General features: G+C 45.4%; 1 protein-coding gene across 1 annotated transcript; it reads right to left on the reverse strand.

Moving 5' to 3' along the window:
- Nucleotides 1-20: 20 nt before the first annotated feature.
- CSUI_007193 (uncharacterized protein) lies at nt 21-22769 on the reverse strand. Its single transcript, XM_068067343.1, has 8 exons — nt 20402-22769; nt 16625-19682; nt 14096-15601; nt 10494-13143; nt 6938-9860; nt 5669-6362; nt 3904-4760; nt 21-1946 (listed from the first exon to the last, which is right to left on the reverse strand). The coding sequence occupies exons 1-8, from the start codon at nt 22394-22396 to the stop codon at nt 1374-1376; spliced, it is 14256 nt and encodes a 4751-aa protein (XP_067920681.1). The 5' UTR covers nt 22397-22769; the 3' UTR covers nt 21-1373.

A 22769-nucleotide genomic window follows, 5' to 3' on the forward strand; every position in this document is an offset into this window, starting at 1 on the left:
AGAGGAAGAAAGAAGAGAGAAGGATGACGATGAGGATTGCAAAATTGCTTCTTAGGATTCATCCTTCCTATCACCTCTTGATAGATTGTGAGACAACTACCACTAGAGATCGTGTTAGGGGGGAGAAGGAAAGAAAAAGGAAATGCGAGAGATGAGAGAGTGAGGAGGAGAGAGGAAAGGCAGCTGATGCTCTTCAATCTACCTAGAGGTCATGTAGGGAGATAAAAAGACAGCGACAGATGGAGATACATGGAGAGAGTACAGAGAGAATGCGATGAATCGAATGAGGTGAGAGAGGGGTGGCATGGGAAGAAAGAGAAAAGAGGGTAAGAGGGGTCGTAAAACGGTGGATCTGCTCCACAGACTGACTGATTGACTGGGGCAGAGTTCTTCAAGATCTACCGTACAAGGCCTCTCTCTCCATCTCTCTCTCTCATCATGCACCATACAAGCACACGTACACTCCCTCCTCTCGGCTAGGACGGCTTCCGCAATCTCAACTTCCCCCTCTGTGTTTTCGCAAGCGCTTGTCTGTCTATCTCTTTCTTTCTTTCTTTGACTGTGAGATGTCTACTTCTGTGAAAAGCACTTGGGAAAGGACGGAAAAAGAAAAATGAATAATACACCTCCTCCTGCTACTAGGACTGTCATGTCCGAAGAAGTATGAAGAGAATCGAAAGGATAAGAAGTATAATGTAGGTAGGCATGAGGAAGGTAAAGAGTCAGCAAGATGTATCACTTTGTACGGACAAGTGTATATCTAGGATCTCTTCTATCTCTATTGAAGCTTCTCACCCCCATAGACAATTAGCATGAACTTCCCTCTCTACCAGCACCCGATACTCCTCACAGCCACATCCATACACATACCGCTCATACCTAACATACATCTACACATGTCGATCCTTCTATATCGATCTATCTATCTATCTGCATCTATCTCTACCTGTATAGCTGGTCCATAGATCTCTCTCGTGGGTATGCAGCACGAAGGAGGCATGTGTAGTGCGCGAAGACAAGACATGATGAGTCAAATAGATTTGTAAATATAGCAGTGTGTATGTGTATGCGTATGTATATGTATGTAAGTGTATGATGTATATGTACGTATGGACATGCGTAGGTGTTTGAATGCATGTATGTGTAAGGAGACGTATGGATATTTGCGTGGTGACGGGTCTTCTTTTCTTCCTTTTCAACAGACTCGATTCTGTTTGCAGAAGAAGAAGAAACAGGCGAACGAAGAGGAGGAGGAGGAAGAAGAGGAATGAAAGCGTTGTCCTTTCTTTCTTTCTTTCTCTTTCTCCATTACTCCTATTCATATGAAAGGCAAAAGAAGATGAAAAAGCCGCCCCTGATCGATCGATCCTTCCTCAAGAAGAAGAAGGGGGAGAACAATCCAGTGTAGAGAAAAGAAGAAGAGGAAGATGCTGCATGAAGGATGGCCATGGGTAATTAAAAAGAAAAAACGTCCTGAAGAGAAGAAGAAGAAGAGATGAAGAAGAAGAGGAACTGATCCACTCCCTCTTTCCTCTTCTACGTTCTTCTCTCATCTGATTCGCTGCAGGACGTGAGGAGAAGAAATGCACAGGAAAAGACACAAAACTCACAGGATGTCCCGGGAAAGAAGAGGAAGACCCGCGAAGAAGTCTGGAGGAAGCATTCGTGAAGCTTGCCGAAAGATCGTTCAAAATTGGATTTCTAGACGAAGAAGATGAAAAGAGAGAATTAGCTCCCCCAAGAAGAGACTGCATAACATCATGGTTCCTTGCTGACGGGGCTCCTAGGAGGCCGTGATGGTCTCCTCCTTCTCCTCCTCTTGTTCTCCCCCCCTGGTCGTTGAGCCAACTGCCGGGAGTGAAGGGCAGAAGCGAAGAAGGAGAAGGGTGACTCTTTGAGTTGAGGGGGGAGTCTTTATCTTTCGAACCTTCGCCTCCTCCGGGCGGCTAGACGAAGAAGAAGAAGAGAAAACATCGACGAGGCAAGACATGATAAGAAAGCTGTATACACGGGGCTGCCTAGTATCTGTCTATACATACATACATATATTGATATAGGGAGAGAGAGACACAGATATATATATACATAGATAGATATAGAGACAGGTACATCTATGTGAAAGGAGAAAGGATGATCTGTCTCATGTTTTATCTCTCTATGCCTCTCATACGTTATACCTTCCCCTGGACAGTGCATACCTAGATACAAGCACATACACAGATAGGAATGGTACTGCAGGCTGCTGAAATACACATATGAATAAGAATAGATGGAGACACACATATTTCACACACATATCCATGCAGATATACATACATCCGCATACTACATACATCTCGATACAAATATATACCCATACAGGTGGCAATAAATGTATGCAATGGGGGAAAGAAGAAAGAAAGCAAATCATTACAGGGGCTCACGACGACCCACCTCACCACCCCCCTTGTGCCTACATACATACACATACATCTATATAGATAGATATAGACGAATAAATAGATATTTTACGTATACATGGATGTATCTAGATGAATGAATCGACAAGGGAGACTGGGGGTGGATGACACCTCGAACTTGTTAAGCTGTGAGAAGCCTCTTCATTCTTCGGATCGAAAGAGAAGAAGAAGTCTCGTGGCAGTAGTAATGGTAGTGATAATTGTATTTATTTTGTCTTCCTTCTTCTCTCAGTCATCGATTCGGGGAAAGATCGAAGCGAGAAGGGAGAGGAAGACGGAGAGGAGAGAAGTGAGAAGAAAAGAAGAAGAAGTAGAGGAGGAAGAAAGAATCAAAAGAAGTGTGTTTCTTCTTTTCTTCTTCTTCTTGCTCTTCTCTTCTTCTTTCAAGCATTCCTTTTGAGAGGGAAAGGCCAGCGGATAGGGTGAAGAGGAGAGAGAAAGAGAGGAGGGGGTGAACGAAGAAGAAAAAGAAGACAGCATACGTCCATTCTTCTTCACAGTACAACGAGAGCTCCTGCTACATCTCTATGAGAGAACAGACTACTGCGACGTATCTTCACTTGATACCTATCTCTCTATCTATCCACTGAAGGATAACTCGTAGAGCGTCATCATATATACATGTCTCTATGTGTAGGGGTGCATGTGAACTAGAGAGAAGACAGATACAGTAGATAGACATGAGGAAGGCATGAAAGGGAGTTGAGAAAGAGAGGAAGGAAGGAGACAGAAGAAAGAAAGATGCAGAGAAAGAAGTCCTTCCACACGGATAAGAAGGTATGAAGGAAAGAGAAAGATATCACATCATACACAGACATGCACCTACATGTCTATGCATGCACATATCTCTCTTTAACACATAAGAACGGATGAGGAAACATCCCTCTCTCTCTCTGTATAAAGACATCTACAGACATCTCGATCAATCTGTGAAGACAACATTCCCCCATGAAAGATCTCTATTTGAAGAGAACCACCTACCCATCCGGACATACAAAAGGAATTCTCTCTATCCATGTTTACACACCTTCTTATAACCTCATATGTCTATCTGCCTATCTGTATACATGAAGCTTTCTTCTCTCCCTACTCCTTCACATTCCTACATCTCTACATGAGAGACAGGTATTCCATGACCAGACATTCCCTCTGTAAAATTCCCTAAGAAAAGTTCTTTCACACAGATGTCACACAAATCCTCCTACCTGCCCACACATAGTCAATCTTCAGGTGTACATACACCTGACCATCCTCACAGAACAAAAAACGCCTCACCCCAACAGACTTCCTATCACTCTTTCATCTATCTATCTATCTATCTCTCCTCAATCTATCTTTGATTTATCTATCTATCTATCCATCTATCTCTCCTTAATCTATCTTGAAAGTATCTACCTCTCTACCTACTTTCTCTCCTTTCATTCATGCTATGTTCTGAGCTTACTTTGAAGGAGATTTTGACGCCTTTGAGAAGTTTCTGCCGAGTGCCCGGGAGGTCGACCTGCACCTCGAGTTGTTCGAAGAATTTGGAGAGAATAGGATTGTGGGAGCTATCGGAATTGCCTCGTACAATGAGGGTGGTCGTTCTGGCATTCATATAGTTGCTCATGATCTGCCGTGTCCCTATATGAGGTAGCTGTTCTCCTGTTAGATCCACCACAGGTCTTAGCAAGACAGCTTTTCCGGTTTGCAGAATCTCTTCATCTGGATCCGGGGTGAAGCTTTCTTCGTCTTCTTTCTCTTTACCTGGATACCCCACCTGTTGCTCCTCTTTTCTTTCTTGTTGTTCTCTCTTCTTCTTGGTCTCCTCTTCACGCTCTCTAGCATCCCCCGCTTCGCCTCTAAGAGAGGGGGGAGATGACGAAGAGACAGATGTGAATTCGTCTGTCTCGCCTTCTTTCTTTTCTTCTGCTTCGTTCTTTAGCAGTAGCACCTTTTTCTGCCTTCTTCTCTCAAGAATGAGTTCTCTTTCTTGCTTAGCTGAAGGGACAAAGAGATTACTCACTTGCACCATGCCAGCCTGTAAGAGAAATCCGAACTTATCGTGCGGTCGCAAAAGTTCACGCGCTCCAGGGGAAAGCGTTGAAAAGTCTCCCAAAACTTCTTGCTGCTCTGCTGGTATAGGCACATACAAATCCATCGTGACCTTTCCTAGCTTCACACCGAAGTTTCGATAGTCTTGAGGCATCCGTAGATGGAGATCCGCAGAGGTCAGTAAGCCGTGAGAACGACCTGCCTGGATACTGAAGTTCTTCATCTGGAATATCGACTTGGCTCTCTCCGCATCGATCCCTCCTATACCTACGCAGAAAGAAAAAGAAGAAAAGACACACGGGAAGAAAGCAGAAAAGGATACTGGAAAAGGAGAGAGAGAGAGATAGGAGGGGGAGATGGTCGTAATCATGCTTCATAGATAGATAGATATATATGTATACATATACATCTAGATATCTATATATATGTGCGTGCGTAAAGAAGAGGAAAGAAGAAAGAAGTGTGGAATAGAGATGAAAGAGAGGAAAAGGAAGGAAGGTGGGTAGAGAGATGAACTGAGGAACTTCCTTCTGTCCAGCCTCGACAATGTCAGTACAACATATCACTGAGTCAGATCCTATATGGAGGAGGATATCTACAGATATATACACGTGCACATATATATATATATATAGTTTGTGCGCAATCCATCCTTACGCATGTGAACGGTGTAGACAGGATGAGAAGATGAAATAGTTTTGCATGCGTGGATACCTCTCTCTCTCTCTAGATATATATATATATATACCTGTATATACATACATATATCTTTATAGAAACTGGACTCAAGAGCTGGCGGCATGTCGAAGTCGATACAGAAGGTGTGTATATGTACATGTCTGTTGGCTATCCGGAGGTGAAAGAAATTAACCGAGAGGAGATGTGAGGGCACGGCCACAGCGCTAAGGGCCGGAGATATTCGCACTTACGTACGGATGTGCGGCGTGTACATAGCTATGCAGTGTGAACGACCACGTAGATATGATAAAGAGGAGAGAGAGGCAAGAGAGAGAAAGAAAAAGAAAGCCAGAGGGAATGAAAGTTTGAAGCCATACTGAAACAAAGATGAAGAACACAATGATACAGGACTAGATGGATGAATGATCAAAAAGAAGATAGATGTCTTCTTCTTTTCCTCGTCCTCCTCTTTCTTTTTCCTTGTGTATCTGGCTTACATCTAAAGCTTTTAGTGAGGTGTATAGGGACGTAATGAAGATCGATGGATCCTATAGCTGTCCGTAGACGCAGGCTTGCATGCCCTCTGATAAGCACGGTGGAATCCCCTGCCTTATTCACGATCTCGGCTATCATCGAACTCAGAGCTTCTTCCGAACCTTCCGATACACTTAAGCGCAGAGCATCGAAGAAAAATCTAAGATCTTCCCAGTTCTCATCCTCCTCCTCTTCTCCCCCTCCTGGAGGTCGCGAGGCTGTCTCGATGTCTTCATTGAAGAAAGATGAAGATGAAGAAGATGCCTGGCTACTTAGACGCCGATCATGATTGATTTCATCAAGAAGGGCAGAAGACGGTGGGAGAGAGACAAGGGAGGAAGAAGACAGAGAAGAAGGTGTAGAAAGATCGTGTGCCCCATCCCCCCCCTCATCATCCTCCTGTGTGAGGAGGGTTCTCTTAACCTGGCCGTTCCTGTCATATAAGAGAGAAGAAGAAGAGAGAGAAAGAGAAGGATCAGAAGATGAAGGAGGAGAGAGAACAATCGATTTCTGTTTTTTCTTGACCTTTGAAGACAAGGGGAGATCGTAATCTCGAGGGCGTAAATCGATGATCTCCATCGAGCCGAGAAGCCGCATGTCTCCCTCCCCTCCCTCTCCATGATGGAAGATATCCATCTTACCTGTCACCTGCTGAACCTGAGAGGAAAGATACAAGCAAAGAAGACAGAGAGAAAGATACAAGCACAAGCAAAGAAAAGATACATGAGAGATCAAGCGATACGATGGAGGAGAATAGAGATGAAAAAGGAGAAGAAGAAATGAAGAAAGAAAGGAAAGATCTCATGTGAGAGAAAACAAAGAAAGAAAGAGGAGATATGCAAGAAGAGAGCTAAGAAGAGACCAAAATATAGAGAGGATGCACGATTATGCATGTATTTAGATGGATATGAGATAGATATGGATGGAGGGCCAAGACATCGAGCAGTAGGAAATGAAGGATATAACCATTCGATCTCCTTCCCCTCTGATAATCACCTTCGTCTCACTACCTCTCTATGTGCCACTGCTCTTCTTATCTCTCCTATCCCGAACACATCAACCTGCGCCGCCCATCTCTCTCTCTTTCTCTATCTGTCGATCTTAAATCCCTCTATCTATCCCCCCATCTTTGACCTCTTGATCGCCCTTTCTTCTTTCACGTGGAGAATGCCCCGCGCATGCATCTCCTGTTAATGATCTGCATGTATGTATGTTGTTCCCCTAGCACTTACTCGGTGTTTGATCCTGAACTTCTCCGGAAGTTCGTAAGCGACGTAAACTTCTCCGCCAATAACGGGATCCCTCGGGCCAGTGAAGTCGACATCGACGTTGACTAATTCAACTTTCTTTACCATATTCTTGATCATTTCCTCTTGCTTTGTCGTTGTCGATCCAGGCCCCCTCGGGCTTCTCTCTAGGGATTCGGAACCGTCTTTTTTATCTTCTCTCCTATCTTCTTCTTCTCCTGGAGGAGTTTGGTCAAGAACGACTTCCTTTCTGTCTGAAGATGAAGTGAGGAGACTTCCACTTGAGATGGGGACATTAAAATCGACGCGGCTTAACACTTCCTTCAGCCATCGAGGTACCCGCGCTGTATTGACCCCGGCTCTCCTCACAGCTAGCCAAGCCGCTTCACTAGCTGACGTGGCGGGTGTCTGGCCCCCATGTGAGGATGGGGAATGACTAGGAGAAGGATAGGAGGAAGAAGAAGATGAGGGAGGAAGATAAGAAGTTGTATAGGTGGTACTATCGGAGGGGTGGGAATAGGATCGAGGATGGGTTGCATCGGAAGTCTGATGGAGGAGAGAAGGAGAAAAGCCTTTAGGAGCCCCACGTATACCGATCATATACTGTTTATCTACGAAGAAAGAAGAGGCTAGCTGGCTGAAGGCTTCCAATCCATCCGGCTTGACAATTCCTTCTAAGTGGATTTCATTATGTCCCGGATACATCGAGAAATCGGGGATAACCACAGCGGCTATCGTAGAGCTTTCATACGTCACATCGAAGACGATTGGCCCTAGGTGTACAGAGATATCACGAGAATTCTCTAAGAGAATACGGGTAGATAAATGAAAGGCTGCGATCTCTTCTTCTCCTTCATCGAAGTCAGAGATCTTCAAATTCTCGAGCGCTCCGTCGGATAAGCTACTTAATGCGCCACCTGAAAAGAGATCTAGACTTTCTATAGGGACATCAATAGATAAAGGAATGCGAGATAAAGACAGCATTCCAAGATCTGTATCGATTTCCACCGACGCAGACCCTCGAACATATACAAAGAGAGTGTCTTCTTCTTCTTCGTCAAGAGCTTTATCGGCATTATGACGATGATCAGAAGGAGGAGAGGATGAGGGTAGCCGCTGTTGCTGCTGTTGGTGATCCATCATAGACAAGGCTAAAGAAGCGAAGGAATCCCCTAAATCATCGAATTCCAAGATGGCGTTCTCCAGGTGTACATACACCTCATCCTTGTTTTGACGGAGAGGCAGATTCGCCAGTCTTAGGTGTCCCACCGTCTCTAGCCCATCATCTGATATAGACGATGAAGATAGAGACATACCCTTCTTCTTTCTTGACGTAGATTCTCCTTCTTCCTGGAGTCTTCTTTCTCGAGAAGAACCTCCTGCTCCCCACGATGATCTCCCCGACATCCCCGTATCTTCTTCTCCTCCTTGTTCGTCTTTTCTCTTTCTTCTCTTCAACTCGACATCGACGTGCACTTTCTTGACCTCGAGCTTGGAGTTCTCTCCGAAAGGATTCTTAAGCTTCGCACTCACAGAAGCTTTAAGAGCGACAGCATCGTCGCGTCCCTTGACTGTCTCAGCTACCGCAGATAAGCCGATATGCTTGAGAGAGAGATCCGTGAAAGATTCTTGGACAAAACGATGGAATCCAGATGACGGCATAGGAATCTCCATCCTCATTGCATGCACAGCTCTAGTCAACCAAAGAGGTGTAAGGTTAAATGAACTCCCGATCATCTCCACTTGGCGACCTGAGATAATGGCGACTGGAGATTCTCCTCGGACGCATGAAGAGATGAAATCTGAGAGAATTTTAAGATCTTCTTCGACCTCGTTCTTCTTCTTATCTCTTGCGGTCTCGAGAACGCCGATCGCTCGGATAATCGACACGCCTCCTGGCCGTAACACGAAGTTCGGTATGGTCAGGCTTCCTAGGTGCACTAGAGAAGAAGAAGAAGGGGGCGAGGAGTAAGGAGAAGAAGGGGGTGACGAGTAAGGAGAAGAAGGGATATCGACATCGAAGGAAAGCGAACCAAGAGAAAGAGAGATATCGACAGGGAGATGGAGAGCAACTTCGGTCTCGAAATGGATGCCGTCTTCAAGTGAAGGATGGCCTCCTACATCATCTCTTCCTTTGAAGATGAGCTCTCTCACTTCGAACTCTAAATCTTGCAAGAGACCTCCTCCTCCTCTTTTGCCTTCTTTTCTGTCCAGGTCTTCTTTTTGGGTAGAAAATGGAGATGTCGATGATGTGCCACTGGTCTTTTTCTTTTCATTCATCTTCTTTTTCGAGGATAAGTTCAAGAGATCTGCTGAAGCTCTCACAGCTAAATCTCTTAGATCGAGAACTCCGAAAGAAGTTGCCACACGGGCATTCACAATGGCTTCATACGGTGATTCAAGTGATGCATGTACACCCGACCTTCTTCCTTGCTCTACTCCTTCTTCGCCATTTTCTTCTTCTCCTTCTTTAGACATAGTCGTAGAAGTCCTACTACTACTACTATTGTTATTGACAAGCTGCGCTACATATTCACCGAAGAGACTTCCGTCGCCATCTAACGTAAGGACATCTCCGAAGTCTTTATGACTTAGAGCGATCTCTAGAATTAGCTTCTCTCCTTCTTGATGCTGGGACAGAGGAGCTCTTGACGCTAAATGAAGCGTAGCCATCCTTCGATGAGGGGGGAGAGATGAAAGAGAAGAGGAGGAAGAAAGAGATGAGGAAGGATAGAACAGTTTGATATCTGCTGCGAGTTCTTCGATGACCACGGATACACCCGGTCCAAGAGGATTACGCGCTTCCACGGTCACGACAGCATCCGTGGCTAGACGTCGATTGTCGAGAATCGAGATAGCTAAAGAACGAAGCTGAAGATCCTCCATCGACACTAAAGCTGAAGCGACACTGAGGAGAAAAAAGAACAGGAAGGCGACAAGCGGAGGAAAAGGAGGAAAGAAAATGAACTCATTCCATTGACGATACAAGACTTTAAATGGACGAAGAGAAGAAGTGAATGAAAACGTCTCCTCTCCCTCATGGTTTCTCCTCTAACGAACTAGAGCAATCTCCACGGCGGTGGACAAGCTAACATACACGCCGTCTCTCTCTCTCTATATATGTAGGTTTACATATACATATGAAGATATGTATATGTACATCCATGAGAAGACACGGATTTGAATACACCATTCCTATATATATATATATACATGTATGAGTAGCTAGCTATGTGAGTTTGGTGTGAGTCAATTGACTAGCTGCAGGTGAGTGGTAGGTGAATGATGAGAAGTTCTGACGTCATGAATGAAGAAAGCCTTTCAGTGGAGAGAGAGAAACCTCCACAGGTGAATGAGATCGCCTGGCCCTCTACGCAGCTTGACTCTGCTTTCTTCCTGATCAAACCTACAGTTAACTCCCCCTTCTCTCCCTTCATACACTCCATATTACTAATACAACTTCTCATCTATACAGATTCATCTATACAGACATATTCATAGAAGTCCATGTGTTGTGTATGATCTCCGGCATTGAGCTTACTTCATCAGAGTAGGTTGAAGGTGCATGCGATCGATGGCATCTAACAGCCATAGAGGAGGAGGAGGAGGCGACCGCGAGGAAGAGAGGCTTGTGGCTGAATCGAGATGAATGTCTCGATGACTCCGAATACTTAGCTCATTCTTCACTGCTCCTCTTCTCTCACTTACACCTTCCTTCTCTCCTTCTCCTCTTCTGTCTTCTCCTGGTCCATCTGCTGTCAAAGAAGATGAAGAAGCGCTTTGAAGAATGGCTTGTCTCATGAGAAGAAGAAGATGCGAGTCTTCTGTCCCCCTAACCTTGGAGGCTTCAAAGAGCTTTCCTTCGACAACAATCGGCTTATATGGAGAATTCTTTCCTACTCTTCCTATGACAGCATCATGTGTCGATATCACCCCTATCACTTTATCTCTCATAAGAAGATCAAACTGAATATCGCCTACGTGAACTTCCACATCTTCTTCTTCTTCCTCTTCTTCTTCTAAGACATGATCTTGCCTTATAAGAAGAGCTGTAACCGAGTTGGATGTCTTTCGCTCCTTCTCATCTCTTCCTCTACTAAGACTCTTCTTCTCGATCAGCTCTTCTGCTCCTCCTAAGAGGACCGTCGCAGTAAAGTGAATATGATCTTCACCATCTGGGCCATCCATAATGACTTTCCTTACTTCGAAGTTCAGCATACGTACACCTGAGGAGATATTCTTCAGAAGTCGCTGCATCCCAGAGAAACGAATGTCTTGTCGAACGGATAAATGATCTACAACGAGCCGTCCTAGAGGTGTATGTACAGTCACTGACGCTCCTCCCTGAACTCTCACTAATAAGAAGTTCATCTCCACATCTTCTTCCTTCCCTGCTGCAGTAGAATCTCTCTTAGTAAGTTGTGAGCTATCGACAAAAGAAGCCTCATCTCCTGAGAGAGGAGAAGAAGAAGGTGGAGATGAGAGAAGAGGTGACAGGCTCGTCTTCTTCTCTCCTGTCTCCTGTGCATCTCCTTCCTGTTGGGTGTCTATCATCTTCTTTCTTGTCTCCTTATCTTGATAGAGAGACGAAGAGAGCGATGCTATGAAATGAGAGAAAGCCGTCGGATCAGTTATCGTAAGAGATCCATTGAAAGGAATCTCATCGAACTTACAAACCGAACCTCTTCCATCTTCTCTCAAAGGAACCGCAGATAAAGAAGACGAAGAAGAAGAGGAAGACCTTCTCCTCTCGCCACTTCTCTCTCTTATCCCCCCTGGAGAGACAAGAGCGCCTTCCTCTCTGCGATCCCCCTCTTCTTCATATGAGACATTTCTACATACAAATCCTTTGATGCTCTCATCTTCTTCTCCTCTTCTCCTATTGAAAGACTTTTGCACCATACTTACTTCAGATGACGTGAGATGTCCGAACACCTCCACTTCGCTTTTTCTCTCGATCATTTCTTGTTCTTCTTCTCCCCTTCTGCTCTTACTCCCATCAGCTAGATCAACATCGACTTTAAGCTTCTCGATGTACAGAGGTGACGACGAAGAAGATCTCCCGAAAGGATTGCGGATTTGAAGAGACACATCCGATCTTAACGTCAAGACATTTGGATTCTGCGTATCTCTTTCTTCTTGAACGACCCCCTCTTCATGCTGAGGGGCATCTAAAGGATGAGAAGCAACAGGAGAAGAAGAATTCCCATGAAGATCGATATAGATGTTCCTAAGCTTCACTTTCTTGATGAGGTTATGAGGAAGAAGCTGGCCGCCTTCTACAGGAGCATCGAGAACGAGATCGGCTAGACCTCGAGACAGCCAATGAGGTAACGGATGAATCGATCCATCGTAAGTATACTTTCCTCTCTTTCGATCTCCACCCCGAAGTCCAAAAGATGACGAAGAGAGAGAAAGAGAAGAAGAAGAGGAGAAACTGAGATGTTTATCTTTAATATTACATCGAACTTGCACATAAGTCTGTTTCGAATCTCCTTTCACTGAGACGAACGAAGAATCTAAAGAAGAATCTGAAGAAGAGATAGACCTCTCCTTAACATATCCTTCTTCTTCTCCTCGTCCCCCTACGACACCTAGAGTGACCTGATCTAACACCGAGCTAACAAGCGTATTGAGATCTCGAACTCCCTCAACGCTCGACTGTCTATACAGCCAACCCCTTACATGCAAATGGGTTGTCTGGGGATAGGGAAGAATCTTCGTCACTCCTTTCGTCTGAGTCGAAAACGGAGAGAATGGGTTATGGAGAAGAAGATCTTCATTGTCTGTGTAATTCTTTTCTCCTTCTTCATTCTCATCGTCAGCTAGCCACACATGGCCTAGGAGTGTATTCTTGAAGCGGAGATCAAAAAGAAGAGAAGGAAGAAGAAGCGTAACAGGAGAAGGATTGGTCATACTTGCCTCTGCAGTCACACCAATCCCCCCTCCTTCTTCTTGACTATGATGAGCCTGAGGCATCTTCTTCTTCTTCTTTTCGTCGTCTTTGAGATAGGGTATCTCTCCATCTTCTTCTTCACCGCTATCGAAGGAAAACGAGAGAAGACGTGGAGAGAAGAAAGAAGATAAGGAAGAAGAAGCAGGAGAAGAGGAAGTTGAGACAGACGAAGAAGAAGGAAGAGCTTGGCGAGGGGATTGTTGAAGAGGAGAAGAAGATGACAAGCCGGGTGTACCTGAGAGAAAGACGATAATAAAGAGAAGAAGAGAGAGAGTCAAGACAGACAGGGGAATACGAAAGAGTGATCGCAGCAAAAGAAAAAGACAAGAGGTAGACGAATTCGCTTAAGATATGATGGGAGACAAGAAAGAAGCATGAGCGGATGTATGTTGTACAGCCCTCACTCATACTAGACCTGTTGGTGTATCACGTGACGAAGAACTCACTCTTCCTCCTCCTCCTACCTGTGAACACCTTCAAGATCTACTCTTTACTCCTATGTATCTATCTATGGGCCTCCATACACAGAAGAAGGGTGTCTCGGGTGAGAATGAATACAAACTCAGAAGAACGAAAGAAGATGGACGAGAAAAGAAAGAACACCACCAACAAGGGCTCTCCACCCGAATAAGGTGTATACCCGAAGTAGTAGAAAGAGACGGCTCTAGCAGTCAGTCCATCTCTACCAAGCGTCGACGAAGACGAGAAGCCCCAGACCTCATGGGCTAGAAATCCATATATATGTAGAGCGAGATATGCACACACTTATATACATCAAGAAAACCTATCTCTTATCCAACCTCCTCGAAGACGGCCATAGACGGTGATCGAGCTAATGATAGAAAGAAAGAAGGTATCATCTCTTTCTCTCAATGAACTCTTCTGCATCATATCTCCTCCTCCAAAATCCTCGAAGCCCCCTGTCCCAAATGTCTTCATCTATCTATCTCTCTATCTCTCCCTGCGATCATTCATCGATGTCTATCTCTCAACTATCTATCTTCAATCAATCTACCTACCTGGCTTACATCTTTCTATCAACCCAGTACCCATCTATCAACCTGGCTATCTACCTTCAACGTCCCTCTATATGTATCTGTTCACCTGTGCTCTCCCCTATCTATCTCCTATATCTCGACGGTAAGCGTGATACTGTCTGCCTTGTCATCATCATCTTCTCTTCTTACCTTGCATGTTCGCTTGTTTCGCTTCCTCCTGTTGTTGCTTGCCGAGTATGATCTCTCTCTCCACGGGTAATCCGTCAATCGTAAGAATCGCATTCAGACCTCCAACCTTCACTTCAACTGTCGCATGTCCTTGTAGCCGTAAGTTGATACCTTCAGCAGGTTTCTTTAGGTATCTAGAAACGACCTCTCCTAAGCCTTCGCCGCCGTCTTCAAGCATCAGCTCAGCTCTCTCGACCTCCATGAAGATCGTCAGATCGCCCGATGAAGGAGAGGAAGAGGTAGCAGAAGAAGACGGTGATAGAGATTTAGTGCGGGTCTTGGGTATATAAAGAGATCCTATGTAAGATCTTGATAAGGAGGAAGAGGAGGAGGAGGATGATGATGAGATGGGGGGAGAAGAAGAAGAAGAGGGGAGAGCTGAAGTAGAAGAAGAAGAGAGATGAGAAGGAGACGAAGGTGGTTTGACATGAGAATCGACGGGGAGAGAAGGAGGAAGAGGAGTCGTGGGGAGTATCGACTGTTGCACAGATGCACGGAATTCAACTGAACGAATATCGAGAGAAATCTTTTGTCGACTTAAAGGATTTTTAGCTTGAACTCGTGTAATGGCTCCAAAGCGCACAATCTCTTCTGAAGGAGGGAGAGGTGCTCTCTCTTCTTGCTGAGAGATATAAGGAGACGGATTGAGAGAGTCGACAGAGGCCGAGGAGGTAGGAACAGAGAATAAGGGTTGATCTGCTGACGATGAAGAAGAAGGAAGAGGAGAAGCAAACGCCAAGAAGAGATCATCGTTTTCAGTGGAAATGAACTTCTTCTCTCCCCTCCTCCTCGTAGGTAGAGTGGTCGTTTCTGCATGAGGAGGAATAGAGAAAGATGAAGATGGGAATATGTCTCCTCCTCGTCCTCCTAGATAGGTGTTGTAGGCTGTCGGCGAAGTAGCAGGAGTCGATGGGTAGCTACCATCATTAAGATAAGAAAGAAGAGGAGATGAGGATAACGAAGAAGAGACAGCTGAGGGAGGGGTATTTGTATGAAGAGAGAGGAGATTCTCGTCTCCTTCTCTGTCATAAAAGCTCTTCTTCGTATCACCATCCACCACGACCCAATCATCTGTCTTGATACCCTTTCTCGAAGGAATAAAGGTAGAAGAGGAAGAAGGAGTCGTAGTCGTTGAAGAAGAGGCTGAGAAGGCATCGACATAGAGAGAATCCAAGACGAAATCTTGCAGGAGAGTCTCGATATTCATGTCAGGGAGAAGTTCTTTGATAGGAGGAATCTCAGGCATAAACTGAACGCGATCCATGGCTAGCGTCAGCCACTCAGGTGGGCGATGAGAGAGAGAAAGATAAGAAGAGGAGGAAGAAGAAGATCCATCAAGAGGATGAGAGGGGAGAAGAGAAAATGTCTTCGAGAGAGAGATGGATAAGTGGAGATCTTCGTTTGATAAAGCACGTGTAAACAGGGAAGAGACAGCTCTCTCTGTTGTTCGGCTTAGAATGATGCCACCTGATGAATGAAAAGAAAAGCAAGAAGAAGGAGTGAGACAAGAAGAAGAAGAAGACACAGACACAACATAGACGGAAGACGAGAAAGAAAGAAGGGTGTGAGTTGTATGTCTCCTCATACAAAGAGGAACGAATCACCCCCGCGAGACTATCTGACATATTTACAGAGAGACATGAAGGAAGGAAGATCTACTGATCTGCATGTCCATTCCTATCTCCACCATGCACCTGTTTCTCCTCTGCATTCTTGTACTTCGTTCTCTACATCTCATGCTGACACAACGGGGTCGAGAATCCAGGTGTATATACACGGCTGACTAGAGTCGTCGTGAGAGATACCCCTCTTCTCTCTCTATGTCGCTCTAAATGCCTAGTAGAGTGACTAGAGAACTACGAGGAGTCTGTCTGTCTAGAGCCCAGCCGTGGAGGAAAGAATGGTACAACAACAACAGGAGACTGCGTTTCATAAGCACATTTAAAAGAGAAGGAAGAGCAGGAAGAGACTGATGCGGGAAAGATGTAAGATAAACCACATGTTTGAACAGCCCCCCTGAGGTGATCATACGGAAAGGTCTTCTCTTCTGCTTTTCCTTCGCGCCTTTTCGTCATTCATTCTCTACCCCCTCTTGATACTTTTCATTCTTCATATGGTCACCCAGTACTCTCCATAGGTATCCCTGCCTACAGTGAAGGAACGAACCAATGAGCCAACATACACATCCTTAACAGATCTCATGTCTACAACTCATAGATGGATAGATAGATTAAAGATAGATAGATTAAAGATAGATATAGGTAGACAGAGATAGGTACATCAGAGGGATAGACTGACGGGACGAAGAGGAGCAGCAGTAGAACGTGAGGTCGTGTTATATCGATACAATCCACATTCGAGGTGTGGTCTACTTGATGCCTTGTATCTATTCCATGTTCTGACAGAATGAAGCCAAAGTGTCTGCATATCTCATTCACCGTTTCTCTATTCTTCTTTGCTGCGTGTTTTACTTTTCTTTCTACTGCTTACCGATGAGTTGAATGGAGTTATCTCCAGGTAGGAGAAGAAGATTCTTGCCTCTCATTCTTCCTACGACCGTTCCTAGATGCTTGATCTCCACTTCGATACTTCCCATATCAACCGATGCTCCTGATGGATTTCTCATTCTTGCGCCTACTGAGAGAAGAAGACCTGACTCTTCTTCTTGTTCACCTCTTTCTTGCGTTCTCCTCTCTTTCTTCGTTGTCGTTCTCCTTCTCTCCTCTTCAGCATTATCGTCAACGTCATCTCCATCACTTCTTCTACTCAATCGCCTCATTCCCTTCTCCACTTCGTTGCTTGGATGATGCTGTTCTCCTATCTCTTCCTCCGGTTCCTCCCCTTTTCTTCTTCTGTCTTCTGTCGTGAGATATCTTCCTTCACCTCTTTCTTCTCCTGTCCGCCCTTCTTCCTCTTCTTCATGACTCCATACCTGCTGAAGATAGGGAGAGAGAGGCCCTACTCCTACGATGTGAAAGAACTGGACGCGAGAGCCTCGCAGATGATTCAGACCATCGAGATGAACCGTCGATGCTACTTCAACTCCTCTGATATCGATCACACCAAAGCCTGTATCGACCGTGCAGTCGGCATTGCCTGTTAAAACGAGGCTGACCTTCTCTCTCTCCATAAACATCGCAACGAACTCACCAAAGGAACTCCCGTCTCCCTCGAGTTCTAGGGGGACATCGATAGGTAACACGAGACGTAGAATCGATGCATCAACGACTTCAGAGGAGGAAGGACTCGCAGAAGGAGACACCTCACTCGGATGGGGAGCTGAAGTGGGGAAAGATAAAGAAGAAGAAGACGACTGAGCAGAAGAAGAGAGAGGATCTAATGATATGCGACTTGCGTCCGTGGTGACGAGATGATCTTTCAGAGATGCAAGAAGCGTCTCATGAGCTTGAGAGAGATCTTCTTCATCTTTCTCTTTCTTCTTAAGATCTCCATCTTCTTTCGCAGGAGTGTTGAGAGAAGAAGAAGATGAAAGATAACTTCTTCTCCCGACAGGTTCAGTCTGGAGATTTTGAATTTCTGTGACGATCTTCCCTACAGATATCCGCCGTACTCTCTCTTTTTCTTCTCCCGTGTGGCTCACGAATCCATCACCACCCGCAAAGAGAGATGTTCTCTTTTTCTTTCTTTTTGCCTGTCCTTCTTCGATGGAAGACACCCTCTCTTTTTCTTCTTCTTGAACTTCTTCGATCGGGGAAAGAGCAGGCGAAGCAGACGTTGCAAAGCCATCTACAGGCTGATAGACCCCACTAGGTGTAGGGACACGATGTGCTTCTACAGGGAGATCTACACGTAGAGTGACGTCTAATACAACTTTCTTCATACGTAAAGCGACATGCCTTCCTATCGGATTTCTTAGGAACAATTCGATATACCCATGCATAGGAACACGATGATGATGATGATGACGAGGAGAAGGAAGAGACGATCGACTCCTTCCTCTTTCTTTCTCTTCAGGGTCAACGTGACCCACAGAAGACGAGAGCAGATCTTCATCTTTCGCTTCTTCTTCAACTGTTGAAGACATGACGGTTTCTTGTAGACGCATGCGTAGGCCATTCATATTCACATGCTGAACGATATCCGATGTGCTTCCTACGCGGGGTATAGGGACATTCATCACGAGGCCTTCGAGGCCATTGACGATCCATTTTAAAGGCTGTGAACGGACAGGCGAAGAAGGAGGAGGAGGAGGAAGAAGAGGCGATCGAGGATTCGCAGATGGGAGAAGAGAAGACAAAGAGGCAGGGGGAGACGGAGAGAATAAGGCAGAGGGTGTGAAAGAATCGAGGTCTCCTTCGTGATGCTGATCAAATGGTGTTAGACTTGAAGAAGAAGAAGAAAGGAGGGGTTGATAGAGGTCGTTTGACCGACTGTCAAGAAGATCATGAAGAGATGAAGTGGCTTTAGATGTGACCGTCACCTGCATAAGAGGTTGAACTCCCTTGACCTTTTCTTCTTGCTCTTCCTCCTCTTCATGACTGTTGCTGTTAGCTAGCGAACTTGAGAAAAAAGTAGACACGGTGTCTAGTTCATTTTGCGGGGGTTGTAACCGTCCAACGAAGACAACGTGATTCTCTCCCTGGGTGATTTGTACATTTCTTGCCGCTACGTAGCCCATGAAGACATTACGAAAGCTTAGCTCTAGTCCTAGATCTCCTAGATAAACAGAAGTCGGCGTGACGGAAGGAAAGACGACATGTGTGGAGATGAGCCAAGCCCCTGGGACTTCTCCTATCACTTCGAAATTCTCCACGCGTACATCATTCATCATATCAGACATCCCATCTAGAGACAGAACTTGATCTAGCTGTACATTCGTGAGTGATAAGTGGCCTATCGCTGCTGTATAAGCATCGATGCGGGCCTTGGAATTGACAAAGGCGAGATGGACGGTAGGATAAGAAACCATATCCCGTATAAAAGACGAGAAAGCAGCGCCTTCATCGAACAGATCTATATGGCCCTGCATGATGAATGAAACGTCCATTAAGGAAGCATTCACGAGCTTCTTCTTCTTCTTAGATGGAGACGGAGAGCTAGACGACGATGTATCAGCTGAGAGATGTCGAGGAGCAGGAAAAGAGGACGAAGCAAAAGAAGAAAAGGCAGACGATAATCTCCTTTCTCCGTCTCTCCCTCCTTGTCTTGAAGAAGGTAAAGGACTTAAAAATCCACGGTCTTGTTCTTCCTCTTCTACGTGCTCTTCTTTCTCCATTCTCTCTCGTGCAGCTTCTTCTTCACCCGCGACAACTCTCACCATCTCTTCTTCCTGTTCTCTTTCCTTCATCTTTCTATCCTTTTCCAAATAGTTGATCTTCTTCTCTTTCTCCGTGCTCTTCTTTCTTCGCTTCTCTGGATCGTCTCTGGTCGCTTTCCCTCCTCTCTGTCTCCTTCGCGCCTCGTCGCTTAAAGAGATGTGTGAATTCTCTACCAAGACAGGAGTTGACGTGGCGCTCATTGAGCCTTCAATTCTCCCTACGGGCATTCCTTCAAACCCACTTCGCCGAAGCTCCGCACTCACAGCCACCTAAAGAGAAAGAAAGACGAAGATGACGAGTCAGAAGAAGAACAAGGACGGAAGTGAAGAAAAAGAGGTCTTTCTATCTCTCTACGTGTATCCTCCTTGTATTCGAAAGAAGCGCATGCAACGAAAGAAAGTCAGAGTTATGAGCTAGGCAGTTATATTGTATATATATACATACATACATATATATACATGTATAAAAGATGCTACACCAACCAACATACATACGTTGATAGATGCACCCAGGAATCGGCGGCATGACCATATATATATGTATATATATGTATATATAGAGAGAGACATATACATGTATGCATGTGCCTGCAGGAGGTATGGCTTTGGAGCCGACAAGTGGCACATGCAGTCTGTATATGTAGAGAGTGAGAGAGCGGAAGTACATGGAATAAAGATGAAGGGTGGGTCACGCGTAGATGAAATATGTATATACACACATACACTACTCTTGGAAGCTATCCGAGAAACGAAGAAGAACAATGAGAAGAAGAAGGGAGAATCTGAAAAGATGGAGAGGGAGAAAGGAAGCCCTCCTCACGTTCACCAACCGCAGAAATCTACTTTTTAGCAAAATCTACTTTTTAAAGGGCGAAAGACACTCAACACACCAGACACGGCCTATGTGTAATAGATAGATAGACAGAGTAAAGATAGATAGATAGATGGATAATTTCGATCCTTTTCTTCTATGCATGCGTAGAGCATACCTGTTGAATATCAAGACGTGAATTGACGCCAAGAGGATTGAGAAATCGTACAGTGACTTTGGCAACAACATTCGCTCTATTGCTCCCCCCTCCAGAAGGTTCTGCTTCTACATCTGAGGCTGATAATTCGAATCCATCGAATCTCATTTCTTTAACTATCCCCCCTTTTCTTCTTTCTTTGATCATCCCGCTCCTCTTCGCATCCTCCTGCTCCTCCTCCTCCTCTCCTTCTTCTTCCAGGGCGCCGTCCCTTCGCCTCCTACTCTTCTTTTCCTTCGTTATAAGAGTTGAAGTGCCGCCATTTCCACTTCCTGTCTCAGCTCTCCCTTCTTCTTCTTCTTCTGTTGGTGCGGATGAATCTTGTTCTTCTTCTTCATCGTCGTCGTTAAAGACATCATCGACAGGTGTCTCCACACTCATAGCCCGTACAGCAGAGGAGAAGAGAGGTTGGGAGCTATGCAGTCCAATCGTACGTACGTGAACTTCACTCCCTGAAAGAGATTTCGACATGATCTCTGATAAAGCTCTCCGGAAACTCACTTGTTCTTCCTCTTCTGCGCCGGTCTTCTCTCTCATTCTCTCCAACTCTCCACCCCCTCCTGAAGAAGAAGAGAATGCAGGTGTATCTGCAACAGCTAATCGCCGAGAATGAGATGATCCCCCTCCTCCTTCTCCTCCTGCTCCCAAAGAAGAAGATGCTTGTCCTAGAGAGTTCTTTCCTCTTCCTTCTTCTTTTCTTTCATCTTTCATAGACTTTCCTCCTCCTAAAGTCACCTTTGCTTGACTTGCCGAAGATAGGAGATGAGGTTGTGACCGTAAAGTCGACTCAACATTGGGGTAGATTTCCGCTAGAAAGGTATAAGAGTTCAGACCTCTCTGAAGACCAACGGGCGCTACGGACTTCAAGATGCCTATAGGGGTTTGATCGTATAACATGAGGAATTGAAGGAGACCTAAAGTCTCGATAGCTGACGTACTTGGATTGTAGAAGTCGATATCTATCTTGATACGTATCTTATCAGAATCACTTGAGCTTAGATCCATCTGTTTGACAATGAAGCCTTCACGGTTCGACGATGCGTCTATCCCTCTTCCCCCTTGGCCCGGTAAAGGAGGAGCCTCGATGTCTACGGTTTTATCGAAGGGGATATCATGAAACGTCAGACCTAAGGCTTTAATGCGAGCTCTGCCTATAATCCTCCATTCACTTTTACCCTTCCTCATGAGATCTTGAAGAAAGGCTTCCCATGCTGAAAGATCTTTGACGTGAAACCGTGAATTAAAATGAAGTTCTTTTGTCGATGGATCTAACGTGAAGCTGGGGACGACCATCGATCCAACGCGTCGCCCTCCCCAGCTCACATCTACAGGAAGATCCGAGATATACGCCGTGACAGGAGTCGATGATTGAAGTTCCATGACAATGGATGTATCGAAACCAGTTGAATCGGGGTTTCTTAGAGTAGTTGATACAACACGAACCTTCGATCCTTTCACCTGTTCAGCGACGATACGTGGCGCCACTACGCAAAAGATGATAGGTAATCCAATGATGGAAAGAAGAAGAAGGAGAAGTAAAACAAGACATACGATACGACGTCTCCTGCTCTTCTGAAAGAAGGAGGACGGCCAACAGCACGACCAAGGATGGGTTGAAGGTGAAGAACAAGAAGAAGCATCGAGATCATTCTTACACTCTTCTCCTTCTCCTGGGGGGGTGGGGCCTCCAACTACTCCTACTCCTGCTCCGGGCGCTCGGAAACACGTCGAGGAAGAAAGATCTTTCTCTGAAGGGCTCGGACCCGAAACCAGATTCCCTGTGCCACTCGCCGTACTACTCGCCATTAGACCGTGTCTCTTTCCTTCTTCTTCGTCGTCTTGCTGCTGTCGGGATCTTTCTTTCAATTCTTCACTCTGTGAAACTTCTTCGGATGTTCTATCCTGCGGACTCTCATGTAATGAAGATGATGTCTTGCCACATGCAAGCACATTCATTCCTCCCTCTTTTGGATCTTCCTCATGAAGGTGTTCTACACCTAATGAACGCTTCTCAATCTCGCCCTTCTGTCCCTCGACCAGACTTTCGCCTCCTGTTGTCTCTCTTCCATCGCATCCCCCTAGGAGCGCGTCACTTCCAACCGCCGCAGATGACTTTCCTACTAATTTCTCTAGGTATCTATCCTCTATCTATCTACCTCCTACNNCGCCGCAGATGACTTTCCTACTACTTCTCCTCCTGCTGCGTTTTCACCCACTGCACCTTCATGGATCTTCTTCTCACCTCCTTCAGCCCAACTATCGACTGTGCTTCCTCGCTGTTCATCATCTACAAGATCTCTGCTCCTTCCTCTCACCCCCCCCCCTGCTG

This window comes from Cystoisospora suis, assembly GCF_002600585.1.
Source record: "Cystoisospora suis strain Wien I chromosome Unknown contig_3740, whole genome shotgun sequence".
Lineage (NCBI taxonomy): Eukaryota > Apicomplexa > Conoidasida > Eucoccidiorida > Sarcocystidae > Cystoisospora > Cystoisospora suis.